General features: G+C 37.2%; 1 protein-coding gene across 1 annotated transcript in view; it reads right to left on the bottom strand.

Moving 5' to 3' along the window:
• OLA1 (Obg-like ATPase 1) overlaps nucleotides 1-17316 on the bottom strand; it is a 98591-nt gene that overhangs the window by 30951 nt on the left and 50324 nt on the right. The window contains exons 5-6 of the mRNA XM_009072067.1: nucleotides 8298-8378; nucleotides 7947-8044 (exon numbers count right to left, since the gene is read on the bottom strand). Of these exons, the coding sequence (XP_009070315.1) occupies nucleotides 7947-8044; nucleotides 8298-8378 (179 nt within the window). The remainder of the gene's footprint in view (nucleotides 1-7946; nucleotides 8045-8297; nucleotides 8379-17316) is intronic.

Raw genomic sequence — 17316 nt, 5'->3', positions numbered from 1 at the left:
GAGAGCCCAAAAGAGTATGGAAACAAAAAGTGTTCTGCTTCATTACTAATGGTGTTTCTCATCAGGATCTTCAAATGTGAAAAGGATTTTGACACAAACATCTACAGGTTTACATGCACAGTCAAACTACTTTTAAATGAGTGAAATTCACTACTGAACTGTTGACCATTGGAAGCAGGATGTGAAATCTGCATCTGAGACAATGATATTGTGGAGAGATGACAGCACTGATATGGTGGTTCATACCCTAGTCTTCTCCAAAAGCTCCTGAGGATCTGTTGATGAGGTTGTGTTGGTGATGCTCAGGACTAACAACCCTGGACTGGAACATACTGTAAATTACAGAGCCTGGTCCTCAATATAATAGCTGGGTTCTTATGCTCTAAGGTACAATAAATAAGAGGGAAGCACTGCTTAGCCAGCTAAGGCTGTGACAGTATTCTTCAGTGAAGGATCACAACTACATACAAGACACTAAATGACTCTGAGCACATTTGGAATGCCTGTTGAGAAAGAGGACTGACAGAAGACAGTGTCTTTGCAGACATCATTCAGGAGATAAATCACTGATAACATGCCAAAGCAAATAATGCAATTACTAGACAATATAAATACTTTTATTGGGTAATTTGATTTTAAAGTAGAGAACATTTCCCCCAAAATGTGTGTGTATGATTTCACCAGCACCAAGACTTTTCAGGAAACAGTGAAGAAAACTGAGGCATGAAGCACAAGTTTCTCAACAGTGCACAGTAATGAGCAGAAAATTGAAGTAAGCTCTTTACATAGCATACTGGGAAGAAGGAAGAACAGATACTTATTAGTCTCTGCTTTCTCCATATCCACTACACCATAACAAAATCTATACTCAGAGCTGTCTCTGCATCTCAGGTTTGTTTCTGAGCAGCTTAAGCATTCTCCAGTTTTAAACAAGGCTGAAGTTCAAAAAGGATGTTGTACCTCATGATGCATCCAGAGTCAGAAACACATCACATGGCAATGACTTTGCAACAAAATTTACATCATTGTCTTTGACAATGTCACCATGTACCATTTTTCTGTGGAGGTCACTCTCTTTGCTGGTTAAGTTATCTTTACACTGAATGAAGCCAATTAATCGATGTGAAATCTAGTGCAACATTATTCCCTCCCTGAGTATTCTACATCTTAAGCAGCATGTGTTTATAAAGGTGACAAAAATATTTATTGAAATGCCCCAATTCCAATGAAGATCAAGAAGAAACAAAACTTCTAAAGTATTCAGACAGTATACACAAATAAAGATGCCCTTTCTTACCCTGCACAGGTTTGAATAACTTTGTGAGTAGTTAAGCTTTTGCTTGTAGCAAGTTAGCATCTATTGCTTTAGATTTTGCTTATGAAAATCCACGTGTTTAAATAAAATATCACACAAATTACTTGATTCGTCAAATGCTGTGGCAATTAAAAAAAGTATGGTTAGCAGGTAACAATCTTAAAGCTACACGAGCCAACAATAAAACTGGTGGAAATCGTAGCTGCAGTTGTTCAGCATTACAACTGAACCCACAGAATTGTGTACAAACAGCTCAGAAATAATGGTGATGACAGCCAAAAAAACCATAATTCAAAACACTGAGAAGAGCATCTGGAGAGGGAAGAAAAGGAAGAGAAGATGGGAAGCGATGCTGAATTGTTCAAAGGGAAGGTTGGTATGACATGCAGCTGGTAAGACAGGGATCATATACACAGCAGTGAAGTTGAAAAGTTACTTGTAGCTGCTTTCACTCAGTACAGCCTTACTGATATGAAGTGTTAATACACAGTTCTCTTGCATGACTCTGGTAAGTATAGTCAGCTTGGTGCACACAGATGCTCTCCGAGTACACAAGAGGCTCTCTGGGCTATGGCTGTGTTGGGCTGGTGTTTGGTGCTGTGCTATGCTGGGCTGTCACAGATCACAATACTGGAGGAACTGCCCTTCATTACTCTGCTCTCTACAGTCTGCAGCCTTTGTTGTAAGCACAGTGTGACACTACCTTTATTTGCCCAGGGCAGGCCTTCCCAAATACCAGAAGGTTCCCCTCGACCACCACCACCCCTCTTTTTACCAGTTCAAGACTCAATATATCCTAAGTAAATTATTGAGGCTTTATCTCCTGACTACACAACTCACACTTTAGCTGTTCAGTGGTGCCATGTTGTAATCAGGTGGACCAGAATTTTTGAAAACTGCCTAACCATAGAGCACTGCCCATTTAAAGACATCCAGAAACACTTCATTTGAAAACAAATTTACTGTCCTAATACTTAGGAGTCAAGACTTTATATCTGGCACAGAGTAAACTTGGTATCAGAGATAAGCCATCACACCTGGGTCAAAGATGAACAGTGGAGTGAAGCTAGACTCCTGGAAGGTGCTTTGTGTCTGGGTATGGTTACACACTGAAGCTGAGAGCAGGGACCCATCTTTCCATGCTTAAAGACATGTCCCCAACACCTGCCATTACCCAAACAATAAGCATTCACATTCAAACGCACAGGGGACTCCAGAGGGGCAGGCAAAAAAAAGCAAAGCAAAGCAGGAAGTCTGGTGAAAGAAATCATCCAGACCAAAGGACTGAACTGGAACTAAGCCAGCAAGAATGGCATGAAAGGAGAGGTTTAAGAGAATCTGGCAAAGACCCATGGAGAACACATCAGCTACAAAACGGGTGGGGAAAAAGACAGAATAACTGAATGAAAAGTCACTGGAACTGGTAAGACAGAAGATGACAAGAAGTCAATTGGCAATGTCAGGCAATGATGCCAGAAACAAAACAGACTGCCACTTGGTTAATGGATGATTAATTAATCTCTATTCATTAATTAATTTGTATAATCACAGAATGGTTTGGGTTGGAAAGGACCTTGAAGATCATCTAGTTCCAACCCCCTGCCATGGGCAAGGATGCCACCCCCTACATCTGGCTGATCAATTCCTACAGATTCTGTATCTGCAGGCATACGTGGCCTGGAAAGCAGGACACAGCGGTCTCAAAGCCCTGGTGCAAGCACAGCTGCTGTGGTGCCACAGGCTGATGGTGCTCAGTGTGTCCCCACACTGTTCAGGAACAATAAAGAATAACTGCTAAGCAAACAGCATGCCCCATCCCCTACTGCACTAGGTAAGTGCTCTATGGAAAACATACGCAATCCTCCAGTTAAAACACCTCAGCTGTCCCAGTCTGGCACTAAAGGTGCAACAGGATGCCTAAATTCTGAGTCTGGTTAACTTTGAGTATCTGACTTCTCGAGTTGTGTGTGCATAACTTCATTAATACACATAAAACATAAGTCATCTCCTAATACTTTTTACAAACATTTTGGTTGCAAGGCAGGAACAACAAGTGCAATATATTTAAAAAAAAATAAATTCTTTCCAAATCTGTCAGCATAGAAGACAACCTTAAAATGGTTAAGCAGCTATGTCAAGAAAACATCTCAATACCACAATGGCATTACAACTCATAATTATGATATTAAAATTTCTACAAATACAATCTCAATTATATTTATAAGAATAAAACATATCTGCCTAATATCCATACCCTCAGAAATACAACCAAGAACTCCAAGTCTCTATTTACTACCAGATAATAACTTTTTTCCTACCTAGTTTAAAAGTGAAAGACCAAGTGAAGCAGATTAATTCATACTCAAATCTATTGAGCCTTCCTTGTACTTGACCCTTGATATTTCTTTCTTCATGTCAGATTTCCCCACCCCCTCCATTTTTTGAAAAAATATTTGGAACATCTGAAGCAATATAAAAAAGACAAATAGAAAAGGATTATTCACTCTCATACTACAAGATCTAAGGAGCATCAAATGAAATTATGATGTGGCAGATCCAAAACAAGCATAAGGAAGTACTTCTCCATATAGCACATAGTTAAGCTGTGGAAGTCCCTGCTCCAGGATATTGGGATGCCAAAAAGTATACTTGGGTTCAAAGGTCAGTGGCTAAATTCATAGAATAAAAATCAGTCCAAAAGTATTAACCACAAGTATATCATATCTGTCTTAATCAGTTCTACAATAACAGATTGCAAGAAGCTGGATGCATACACTGTTTGCTTCATCTGTTCCTATAATCTTCCCTGGACATCTGTTAGTGGCCTGTCAGAAACATGATACCAGAAGATACCTTTCATCTAACCTAATTATGCCTCCTCTAGCTTAAGAACATTAAAAATGCTATAAAAATTAACGGAAGAAAGGTTATTTATTATGACATATATGGCACTTTTCTAAATACACAGGAGTAAGATATTAAGTCCCCTATCCCATCAACACCCAACTTAATTTCAACAGAATGTCTACCATAACATTTTGGTAAAAATAGTGTTTATATACATTTGGACATTCAACAAGTCTGAATTATATTAGAAAAAACAATGTTCAAAAATCCATATCAAGTCTCAGATAATTTAGTTACCATGCTAGAGATAACAGAAAATCCTTAGCAGCATAATCAGCTGTTTGAATCACAGTCTAGGCACAGGATGAAAAAATTCACTTGATTAGACCTGAGAAGTTGAGCCAAGGCTCAGTTTATGCAGCTCTGACACATGCAGTATTCCTGGTGCTCACTGCAAAGAGCAAGTCCAAAACACCAAAGCAAACAGGATGCTAAGCATGGTCCACTACATTTGCTCATTAATTAGCTCAATATATTTCGTAATTGGAATCCATATTATGAGCCACTAACAGCACCCTCTTTATCAAGACTAAAATGTAAACCTTTAATTAGATGAAGGGCTGATAAATCTGCTGTCCTGGATTTACGTGACATCCTGTGACTCAGAAAGCAGTTTCTAACTGAAAATTAATAGGCTTACTTTGAATACTTTGATGGTAAAACTCAAATACACGCACACCATGTTAAGATCCTACATCCACATAAAAAACATGAAGAATGATTAAAAGAAGGGTTAAGTATTCATTTAGAACACAGCAATATGTAGTAAGAATGGTTTCAGTGGATTCCCCCATAAACATCATGATTACTGTCATCTGATCATAACACAAGTGCGACTAACACAGCTGCCATGTCAGCTTCTCTTCAGGGGCTAGGTCTTAATCATAAATCAACTGAATGACTAATTCAACATTGTTAAAACCAGCAAGTAACTGCTTGGAGCCATTCCAGTTTTTACATCTTTCAAAAGGTCAATACACCTACTCAAACACACAATAGTGCTATCTTTCACAGTGTTTTCTTCTTTTCTTGGATTGAAAAATAACACGTTAGCACTTAAATGTGTGTTTTAACTAACAATTAAAATGTTCATTAATTCTGAAAGAGTGACCCAGTAAAACAAAGACAATTTTAGCTTTCCTCTCCACCCACAACCGAAAAGCCTCTCCTCTCCCTTTGCTGCTTTAAACACTTTTATAGTTGCAAAAGTCTGATGAAAACATTTTACCCCTGAGTGTTTCCTGCGTTAACCTTAGTTTTGTTATAGCAATACTCTGAATTAAGCTCAGAAATAAACTTTTTCGAGAAGAATGACTAGTCTAAATGTGGCTTGCATTTCAAGTATGAATCCCTACCCCTCAAAATAATAACAAAAATCACGAAGTGGCATCTAACAGCAAAATATATTCTAATCATTTACATCTGCTCACAGCACACAAATGACAGCAGCCTACCGTTAGCATCCTTCATAGAAAACATTTATTCTGCTCTTAAATATAAAAGCTATGTTGCATAAACAGAGGATTTAAAGCTGTGGCAGAGTGGCTGAAGGAAAGGAAATGGCAATCTTTCTGGTTCTAGTAGATGCCTTTCCCTATCACACAATGTTTCCCACTCATAAATACATGACAAATACTTCCTCAATCATTTTTTACGAGCAGGGATGCACAGGGGGTAGTCAATGGCTAGCTTGAGGGAAAATAGGAACAGCAGGAGGCAGAAACTGTACTGAAAATGGCTATGTGGTAAATTCTCTTCTGGAACATCACTCAGATACCCAGCCTTTGATCTTTCAGCTACAATTACACTCACATCCATGAGATCTGGGTATACTTTTAAAAAAACTAAATCATTAATTGTAATAGAAACAGTTAAACTGTTTCATTAGATGACTCCTCAACTCAAACATCTGATTTTTTAACAAATTAAAAATTGCAATTTATAGAAAGATTTGTTTTCAATTGGGTTTAACTATGTCATCATCACAACTAGTCTCACAAAAAACATGGGGTGGCTGGCGACAGCTAAATCACAGACTGGCGTCTCCTAAGCAGTCTGGCTACCATTAAGGTCTGGGAAATGGTATTTACTGTACAATTAGAGCCAGTGAGCTCTACCTGTAATCATCCAAATACAGGTGCAAGGATCCTTTTTTGGGCAGGAAAACCAACTCATCCATTTTCACATAAACTTCCACATTTGTACTGTTACACTGAACCCTAGGAAACCTCAGCATTTGTACTTCCAAAAAAATACCACCTGACAGGAGCAGAGCAAATGTAACTATCCTGATTTTAGAGACTTTTGTGGGCAGAATCACTTCTTCTGTTTAAACTATCATAATCAAAAAACATCCACAGAAGGAATAAATTAATTCAAAATGATAAAATTTGGCCAAATATGAAGAGCTTACAGTATTATATTGGTTATCAAACCTATTCCAAAGTCTGTGTTTGAGGCTGAGAGGGTTTGCTACTAAAACACATTAAATTTTGTTCTTTAATACTAACACAAAATGTCTTGGAGTATCAAAAGGACAGTTTTAGTTGCAGTAATTTCACAGAATTTATTCTAATGATTTATTGGAGTTAACCATCTGACATTAATTATTGTTTTGGCTTCCAGTCTATGAATGTTTATTTTTCAGTTTAAAGCCTTCTCACTCTTTGATATCATATGGAAATGAGAATTTTTAATGGAAAATTGAAACCATGTGCATCTAAGTACTTAATGAAGTACAGGGAGAAACAGAGGGTGTACTTTAGGAGAATTCAGATATTCCGCTTTAGATACTTTTGATTTGTCTGGATGAGTTACACGCATAGATCTATTCACAAACATAGGTTTATACATCTGCAAAGTGTCTCACAAGTATAGTGCTTAAAATTCTGAATACTAAGAAAAGGTTTGTAGTTTGCTTTAGTTTAGTTTTTTAAAACTAAATACGCTGCTTCAGATTTTTCTTCATTATATACTAACTACTTAATCTGTTCCCTCCTCCACAAAACAAATATTTATCCCATCTAGAGCTTCCAGTGACATGCTAAATGCTGTACTTCTCCACAGCGGATTCCCACCATATGTCTACCATGTTAAGGCTGGATCTTCATCCAGTTCACTGAATGCCTGATAGATTGATTTTGTAACCATCATGTACTTGAGTCACAATATTGATGTCAGGAATACTTGACTAAAACCTGAGCTGTTCCTGGCATTAAAGCCCATCAAAACAGGCCTGTAAACCACAAGAAACGTGCAAGCAGTGGCAAGAGAGCCAGACAGCCAACTGCAAGCAGAACACTACTGTGAAAATGGGCAATTTGGCCATGAGGTTGAAAGATTCCTGTGCAACTCACATAGCTTTCTTCCTCTGGCATTGAACTCATTCCTCTGGAATGAAAAAGATGTTGTTCAGACAATCAGGATTATATAACATGATAAACCCACATGTTTACTTAAGTCAGTCCTAAATCAAATTTTCTTCATAGTTAACGGATTCATGTAAAAATGTAATGAAAGCATATTCTTTTCTGCAGTTTCATTCAGAGTTTCACCTTATGCATTGCATTCAAGCAGCATGTCAATGGGAGCGTAATAGAAGTGTAAGATTAGTTTACACTCCTATTTTAATTAATATCCTTGGTGACCTAAATGTGCAAGGAATTACTGACCACTGAAAAATGTGAAACAAACAAATTTAGACATTTAACCTGTACATACTCACCACTTGTTTTTCTTTCTAATGTAGTCTTTTTCAGAGAGGTTAACCAAGTAGATCATCGGTTTTGAAGTAAAAAACAAGTGTTTGTTCAAAACATCAATCTAGAAGCGAAAATACAGGAGGAGAATTTTAAGAACAGGTTATACCAACTTGAATTAATTTTATGATCATTTTCTTCATGGCAAAACTCAAGTCCAATATATAGATCACACAGAATCAGCTGATAAATTTAACATCCGATACACTATGAATATGAAATATAAGAAAAAAAACAAAAAAAAAACACTTTCAAAAAAAGCCAGTAACAGGTAGCAAAATTAGAAGTCAATTCATGGGATAATATTTATAGCCTACCTCTTTGTCATTCCAATCATGATAGAAGCGGACAGCTTTCTTTTCATCTATTACCCATGTCTTGATTTTGCACATTACATCCTATGCAGGATCAAGAAAAAACAAAGTCAAAAACTCAGCTGGATATCAGACTGTTCTCTCCCATAAACAAGGAATGTACACATTAACATTCAAAACATACACACAAATTAAAAATTAGATTATATCTTTTAGAAACAATTTTTACTCTCCCAGAAAAACTGAAATTGCTGATTTAAAAGTCACTAAGGAGCAATATGGATTACTAACACCATACAAATCCCACAATTAGGAAGTTAAATACTCGAGTATTGTCTCTCACCAACACGAAAATCAGCACAGCTCATAAAATATATGTAAAAATCAGTATATTTCAGACTGCTTTTCAAACTCAGTAAGACACGACATTTCAGCATCCAGCAGGAGAGACCACGCACAATATAAACATGCCATTAAGAAGAGGGAATGGGTGGGGAAAAAACCCACAGCAAATATCTTTTTTTTTTTTTTAATAAATTGAGAGCAAAAGAAATGGAGCCTATTATTGATGATCCACCCTCAAGAAATTAATTCAAATGGCCAAAGCCCTTTTTATTCCACATTAATTTTTCGCCAACACCTTCTCCCTCCCCCCCCCAAAATGAAACCTGCCAAAGCCTCCATTACACAATGGCAAGAGCCTTGCACTGGTGACCTCCAACCAGCTGCATTCACTTTCAGAACATCTCTCTCGGCAGGAAATCTAAAGGCCTTTTAGTTAGCAAGCTAGTGTGCATTCAGAAGGAGTAACTGCAGGAAGAGCCCAATGTGCTTTGTTTCTCTGGCCTTTCTTCACAGAAAGATTAATCATCTGTGAAATGGAAACGGCAAACAGCAAGTGACACAAACTGAACCCTTCAAGCCTTTCCTCATCAGTTTTGTGGTCGTGAATCCGAAAGCTGCGTGTGGCACGGTTCTCCTTACAGGCAGGTGTTAATAAAAGGCTCTTGGGTCTGAAAGGTCAAACTCGGCTCTTCTAGGAGTAGTACATTTTAGAGTCGCCTATTTTTTGTTGTAGATAATTTATGATCATGCTTTAAATAATGCATTTTTTTTTTTAGGTTGTAATTGACGCAACTGAGCATTAAGATCCTGGAAATACTAGGAAACATTCCCTAAACTGTTGAGCACGCGACATTTTTTTGCGCTTAATGCTATGCGGTTGAAGTACGTTTATAAACAACCACAAATAACATCAGTATTTACTACAGTCTTTTCTAGTCTTGCAGTAGCTTTAGTGGAGGGGGGAAAAAAAAAGAAAGAAAAAAAGAAAAAGCTCTTCTAAATCTTCAGATCCTGATTTGAAACCCTCCAGGAACAGGACTCCCCACAGATTTTAACAAGGAAGGGGCAAGCTAAAACTTTTAATGAAATCTAACATGTTCTGCCTAAGAATAATCACTTTTACTCTCCTATAACTGAATTTCACTCATAAATGTTTAAAAGTGGCTAATATAACACCATTTCCTACAAGGAGAAGATCAAAGTGCTATATTACAAATGCATTATGATTAAAAAAGCACTGTGCAGCTTTGCTATTAACTGTTCTTTAAACCCTAAAAGGCTTCCCATAGATCTCACTTGGCACTGCATATACAACCTTTGACAAGTAATGTAGACCATTTTTATTCATTGCCTAAAATTGTAGGCAATTATGTGCGTCACACTGGCCACCTGCAAATTCTGAATGCCTGCTCCAGTTGTCAGAGCAAAAAACTAATGTCGGAGGGGATTAATCTAGGGGGAGAGAGTCCTCTTTAATGGCTCCAGCAGGTGAAATGGCCCAGCTGGTTACTATGATGAGTGGCCAGAACAGCTTATGTAGAGACATGCAACAAGATTACACATAAAGAAAACAGTGGTACCATCTTATCTTTAACCCTCTGTGCTTTTTATTTTTTAATTTATCAGCATAAACAAGATAAGGGAAGCAATTCTACCCATAAGCACTTTTAAGATCTTTTTCCTCTGCTTTTGTTTAAATAGATATATATATAAAAATCAAGACAACCTCCAAGATTCCTGTTCAGCAGTGAAGGAATTCTGGTTACACACTATTTTGGGTTTTAAACTCATTCTGTGGGCACCTACCATGTGGCTTTCAGCATTACAGTTCCCCCCACAACAAGACCAATGCGTTAGTACATACAAATCGGAGTCAATTAAAAAAAATGACAGGGAAAAAAACATCATAGCACAAGTTATCAAAGGCAATATTTTAGGCTGAAGCAGAAATGAAATGTTTTCTAATCATACTGTAAGGGGAGCTGCATAACACAGAACCTCCAGAAAACTTCAAGCATCAACACAGCAAATAAAGTTTGGCCTTTCTAAAGCCTATTTAAGCACAGAGCTGCCAATCAGAACTGCCCTTCCACATTCACCTGCTACCTACAGTGACACATCTAAACCCATTTTGGCACTAACCTAATTTTTCTAAGTTCTCATGTAGGCACCTGACTTGGTGCTGTTTGCAACTAATGTTCTAAAGGAGGAATTGTACGGGCAATTTCCGTGGGAAAGACTGACCAACAACTGAATATGCTGGAGAGAACTGACAGCTATACACTTGCAATTTCATTTTGGTTTTGCAGAGAAGATGGCAAAGTATTGGAAATCTTTTGTTAAATAAAACGATGGAAACTTGTAAGCAAATACAGCATTTATGTACGAAGCTGGTGAGACTGTGAGACACAAAGAATTTCTCTGATGGACTATGTGGGCAGCAGTCATACCATGCACAATGTCAGGCAGACAGTCCAGAAACTTAAAAATGGGACAGATTAGTTCTGATTCCCCTGCAACAATGGTGCTGTCCCATTTAGAAGAGACTTATTGTGATTCCTTAACAAGAAATTGTTAAACACAAGTGACAATATGATAGGCAAATATTTCCACTTTTTTTTTCACTCAGCTGCCCCAATACCCTAAACAAATATGCAAAAAGCATGTTTTCAGGTTGTATCTCATGTAGCACCATTTTTCATGTTATTAATTGCTTCTGTTTAGAACTGGTGAAAGAGTACAAACTGACCTTTTTATCTTCACTATCACTGTAACAGTCATTTAAACACATTTAATCACTACTCTAGTTAACTTCGAGATGCTTAATAACAGAATACAGAGCAATGATCCACTTTGTTTCATTAGATCTGGCCTCCCCAGATGCACACACTTCGAGGTCAATCTGTCCCCAGCAGAATCATCCACTTTGCCTTGTTTGATGAGAGGGTTCCTCTTGTTCTGTTTTTCAGCTAGCACCATTCAAAAAGCTGCCAAAAACCCTCCAAAATCCAATTTCCTTACAGTTCTCAAGGCACATGAAATAGAGCAAACTTCATGAATATCAACTACCACTGTTTTAAAAATCAGTTCATTTCTGACTCTACCCATGGCAATATACTTAGCACATGTGAATACTTAGTATATTCAGCCGTATGCAATACGTGGATTTTAATTCATGTCCTGCTCTCATTTTTCTAAGGTGGCAAGTAGTCAATCCACAGATGCTAAGCAGGGCTTTAACAATAAGTCTGGCAGTATAAATTAATGCAAAGAAATACATGTAAATTTCATATAAGAGACTTACCAAGACATGCTCATGAGACACTACTGTGTAGAAAAATGTGCATACATTAATAAACTCTCTGGATGAATGATAGTAATAATGTGTGCCAATGCCAAATTCTTCTTACAGCATGAGGGACTAAACTGAAGCTTGGAAAACTCACTTGCCTACTTGGCATCAGAGAATTGTGATTTTTTTGTTGTAACTTAGCAGGGCATGTAATTAACTTCCGCAAATGTAATAAAGAAGTAAACAGTTGTGAGGATTATCACTTCACACTTCAAAGTGCAAGTGAATTCTCCGTGATCCTGCAGGCAGTGCAGAAGTTTCTGCTAGTACAGAGAGTAGCTATGAGTACAGTAGGCTTTTTTTCCCCCCACCAAAGGAAGTATGGAATGTTTCTCAGCACCTTATTTGTTCCCTTCAGATCTTTCAAGAGGTAATAACTGACCACCTCCCTGTAAAAGCTTCAAAAGCAGTTAAGATACTGTTTATTAAAAAGCTTCAGTTGTCCAAAATGCTCTCATTTCCACTGCCCTGCTCCTTGGAAAAGCTCTAAGGAATACCTAAAACGTTACCTGTAGCTCTTAGCTCCTTTCATTTCACACTGAAGTCCAATGGCATAGCGTGCCAACAATGAAGGTGGTAGTATATAATCAACATATTCAGACTTCCTTAAGGAATCTGGCTCAGTGGTGTAAGGTATTTAATGAATAAAGCACTGCATACACCAAATGGAGTCAATACCACCTAATGAGTAGGTCTCAGAATGTGACTGTAAATAGAAAATCCCATGGGTGTGTTCCTGGTGGAACTCTTGACAAACTCGTTGTGTTTTGCTAGTTATCATCTTTCAGCAGCCAAAAAAAGACCATGTTAATGACACACGAGATTCTGAGAATAGTAAATCAGTAACAACATGAATCGTGTGTAGTGACCAGAACTGCCAGGCAGATCTAGTGAAAGCAAACAATGTTTTTCACTACAATACATTGAAGTTCATACACTTGCTGGGTGAGGGACAAGGGAGGGTGGATACAGCATTTACCAGGTAGAGACCTCCCTCTCACAAGTGTGACTGAGGAGTCTGGAGGGTCACAAGCAAATGAACTGTACTGGAACTAAGACACTAATACAATCTGTGAGTATATAAACAGGCTAATGTCCAATGGGAATAATTCTACACTTCTTTGCTGAAACACTAAAACACTGGAGAAAAATAACAGATTTTGAAAATGTGCTTATACACGAAGACACAGTGTTCTTAAATCTTATGCTTTCATTCTTATTGCATTTAATATCTATATAAACAAAAAACTCACATAGTAGAGAGTTTTCACACTAGCACAGAGAAATCCATTCACTGAATGTTGAAGACTAAAGCTGTGTCTTATTTATAAACAGTAAAGATAATTTATCACTGGCACAGCTTATGCAAGTTAAAGTCATTTATGTCCAGACAGAAAATATTTAAATAAAGGTTAATTTTTCCCTTAAGAAACACATTCTATTTTAACCACGATTGTAAGGATTAAACTGGGATATGCAAGAGATCAAACCAGGTAATAATTAGTATTCCATCTGGCCTTCAAAATTTCTATGATGGTTTTTCAGACACAGATAGAGAACAATGCTATTTGAGGTACTCATAGCTAGTTTAACTGTGCTGCACCAAGAGGAATTTATTGAGTGCACATAATTTCCTTGTTAACATGAGGTGTATGGTATGCATCGTGCCATTCATAGCTTTTCTTGGGAATCTTTTTCAGTTCTACTGAGCATAGCCTCAGCTCTCTGCTTCTCCTGGAGGTTTTCTGGTGATTTAAAAGATTTCAGAGAGGCTGAAGTAAGAAGTAAGAATTTATTCTAAAGACACTGTTTAGAAACAATGGCATTTCTAAAGGACAAATAAAACAAACATTGCAGTTTAAAAAAATAAAAGGCTAGATCATGTTTTTCCATGGTGTTAAGCACTTAAATAACCTGTAGCAGCTGGGTGCAGGGAAGAGAACAAGTCAGGTACTGCATCAACTGGAGTGACAATGAGCTCCTCTGTGGGACGAAACAATGTCTAATCTCTCACAATTCCCTTGCTCACTGACTTTAATAAAAGTACAATCGGAGAAGTAATGGATTTAGGACAAGTGTATTATCCTTCCTTCTATTAAATACCTTCTAACAGAGCCAGTACAAGCTGTACATGATATAAGATTTACTTAGAGCTAGATGCCAATACTATTTATGAACCACAAGTACTTTTGCCCAAAACATCCAACAGGCATTCCAGGCAATGTAATTCATGCCAATAATCCCCAAATTCTCCTGTGTGGGTCATCCTTGTGGGCTCTGTGGCATTATACATAAAACGACACAGTCACTTGTAGCCTCTGAAAGAAAAAAAGCTGGCAAGAATACAGAAAGCGATCTGCAAGTGATTATTTCTGGTAGTTCAGAAATTCAGAACAGGAAAATTGCACTGAAAAGTAAAATAAAACAACTTCCATAGAGTTTCGCTAAGTTTTTCTTACTGCATTAGTCTATACACAATTATTTCCACATAAAACCATGTGTGAATGCATTTGCTATAGATGTGAATAAAGCCAAATGAAAAAGGTGTCTTTTTCAAAATACAGCGACACATATATAGTTATTTTGCTGTATGTACATACTGTTTAAAATTACTTGGATCTACACATACCCAGGCAGACACTATTTGCAAAAGTAATTACTTTAAGCCACTTGTCAAATGTACACAGGAGAGATCAGCCTTGACAGAAAGTATTTAAGCACTGACTTCTGTTTGTCTACTGATAATACCAGAAGAATCCAAACGTGTATTTACACATTACGTACTTTTAAGTCAGGCTTTACTACCAATTAATTCACAAACATCTGCCATGACTATTTTCCTGCTACATTCAAAATGTTCTCCAGAATGAACTTTAATTTCCTCTAAATACCACATTAAGCACAGTAAATGGTCCACTCAAGATTTTAGGCATAATTATATGCATTAAGAATATAAATATTTTCTCGATTCCCTATGATTTAAGTTAGTAATTGCAAAAGCCATCGACAGAAAGAATGTCAACAGTGTATGTGTACACGGCTCCTTTCCTCCCATCTCCAGTGGAACAAACTGGCCTTTCAAAATCTCCTCACAAAAGCAGACCAAAGAAACTGGCAAAAAAAAAAAAAAAAAAAAATTATACAATTCATTGCTGTATTTATCTTCAACTTGGAATGAAAGAAAGGTGAAAATTCCCAATTGACATCATCAGTTGGAGGAAATAAGAGTTCATCCATCCGTGAGAACTCTGGCAAGCACTTGCAGCACGAGGTCAGCGAATTCTGCTCAGCGCCATCCCATTCATCAGAATATTGCAGGAAGGAAAGATTTTCATCTGGTATATATTGGTAATGAGAAGAAACTGAATCTACCAGCTCCCTGCTCTTTGTGAAGTATCTCCCACACCATATTGGTAATTTTAAATCAACAAAAACCATCTTTCAAATAGTTACTGTATTATCAGGCCAGGACCAAGACATTAAATGTAAGGGAGGAGAAAGGAAGGGATTAAAGCTACTTAAAATATCATTAGGAAGATTTTGCTTTACTCCTCATAGCGCATATATGTCAACAAATACAATGACCAGAGGCAGAATGTATCACTTATTAGTTCATTGCCCATTACAGTAATAAAACAAGGCTTGGTGCCTTTCTTTCAAGCTGAATATGCACTAGGTGGTTCTAGTACCATTACACTAAAAAGGAAACTGCTCTTTTCATAACTGCAATTACTTGTGCTCTTACAAAATGTGTTTGATTTGAAAACTTAATCTCATTTTAAAGCAGACAGACTTTAACAATGGACTTTAGGTATCTCGCAGGCCTTGTGTACTCCATTCAGCTGAATGCTGGAAGTTCAAATGCATCTGATTCAACACTGATCCTGACCTGCTGTAAAAGCCACTTTATAACTGAAAATTGGAAATTCAAACACTGAAGACAGTGATATGCACCTAAAGATTTTGTCTTCATATCACTAACATCAATAATCTGCATCAACTCAGCTCTAAATAATATTCTTCTAGTCAAACATATAAATCTCCATACTATTACCACAGGAATTATTTTGTGCTGGAATCCCACATTTGGTGCACTAACAAAGTGCTGAAGGAGACCTTCTGTTGCAGAGGGTCAGTCTCTAAGGATTAGAACTGAATCACACTGGAAGTGTAATGGAAACAAATCCTCCAGCAATGTTCACCTAACTATTTTAGATGGCATTAACTTGAAGATTTCTGTCTCCACAACTGAAATGTCCCATAAATTAAACAATTTTTATTTTAAAAGCTAATTTTATAATTTTTACATTCTGATCTATAAATTCATACACATCTGAATTTTACTTTGAAATCTCCTGCTATCCAAAATGACAGCTGAATAATAAGCTAATAATAAAGTTTAACTCAGTATCTATCTCATGTCTCTGCAGATACCAGCACCACACAGGTTTAAAACATAAAATCACAGTTACTGAGGCTGCTTTCTGAAATTATATTTGTGCTGGTTTAATACATGCAAACAAGAGGAGTATTTTTATTCTATAATATGCTTTAGAAGGTTATAGCCAAAACAAAGGTATAGTGAGTCTGAAGCTTAGTACCCTTAGTAATAGCAGAGTCATTTCTAAGAAGGCAGTGGGAACACTTGCAAAAGAGACAATATGTGTGTAAAGGAAGCTATTGCAAGTCTATGTCAACATTACATGTTGCTGATCTTGGACCATATTTGTGCCATTGATTTTTAAGTAGAACTTGAAAATTATTTCATTGATGGCTCCTTAACAACAGTTGGCTATTTTATTTCTGCTGACAGGGGATTGAGAAATCAATTCTCTGAGAGACAGGACGACGGTTAACACTGTATTCAACTGCAAAGCCAGGTCACTGCACAAAGGTGAACTTACCAACTGTAGGCAATGTGGGCTTAGGCAGAGGAAAAACGATAATTAACAAGTAATAACACAATGTGGGAAGGCAGGCAGCCAAATACAAATCTCAGATTTAAGAACTGTTGACTGATACACACTGTTAATTCACTTTTTTTCTCCTCCTAAACCTTCTGGAGATTTTAGACTAACCAGCCACAGTTGTGGAGGCTTACTGAGAAAGAATCCTCTAAAGCAGACAATTCGTATTTGTGAAATAAGATGAATGAGTTCTACTTTCCATGAAACACATAGTGAAATCCTCTTTGATGCCAAAAATTTTAAACGGGTCACATGGAGATTACAGCCTCTCTGAAATCAGGAACATTTCCTTAGCTTCCATATTAAAGTTATTTGTTATATTCCACAAACTACCGAAGGAAAACCATCTTGACTAAGA

This window comes from Acanthisitta chloris, unplaced genomic scaffold (assembly GCF_000695815.1).
Source record: "Acanthisitta chloris isolate BGI_N310 unplaced genomic scaffold, ASM69581v1 scaffold1823, whole genome shotgun sequence".
NCBI classification, from domain to species: domain Eukaryota; kingdom Metazoa; phylum Chordata; class Aves; order Passeriformes; family Acanthisittidae; genus Acanthisitta; species Acanthisitta chloris.
The sequence above is the reverse complement of the archived record's forward strand: the minus strand, read 5'-3'. Positions and strand labels throughout refer to the sequence as shown.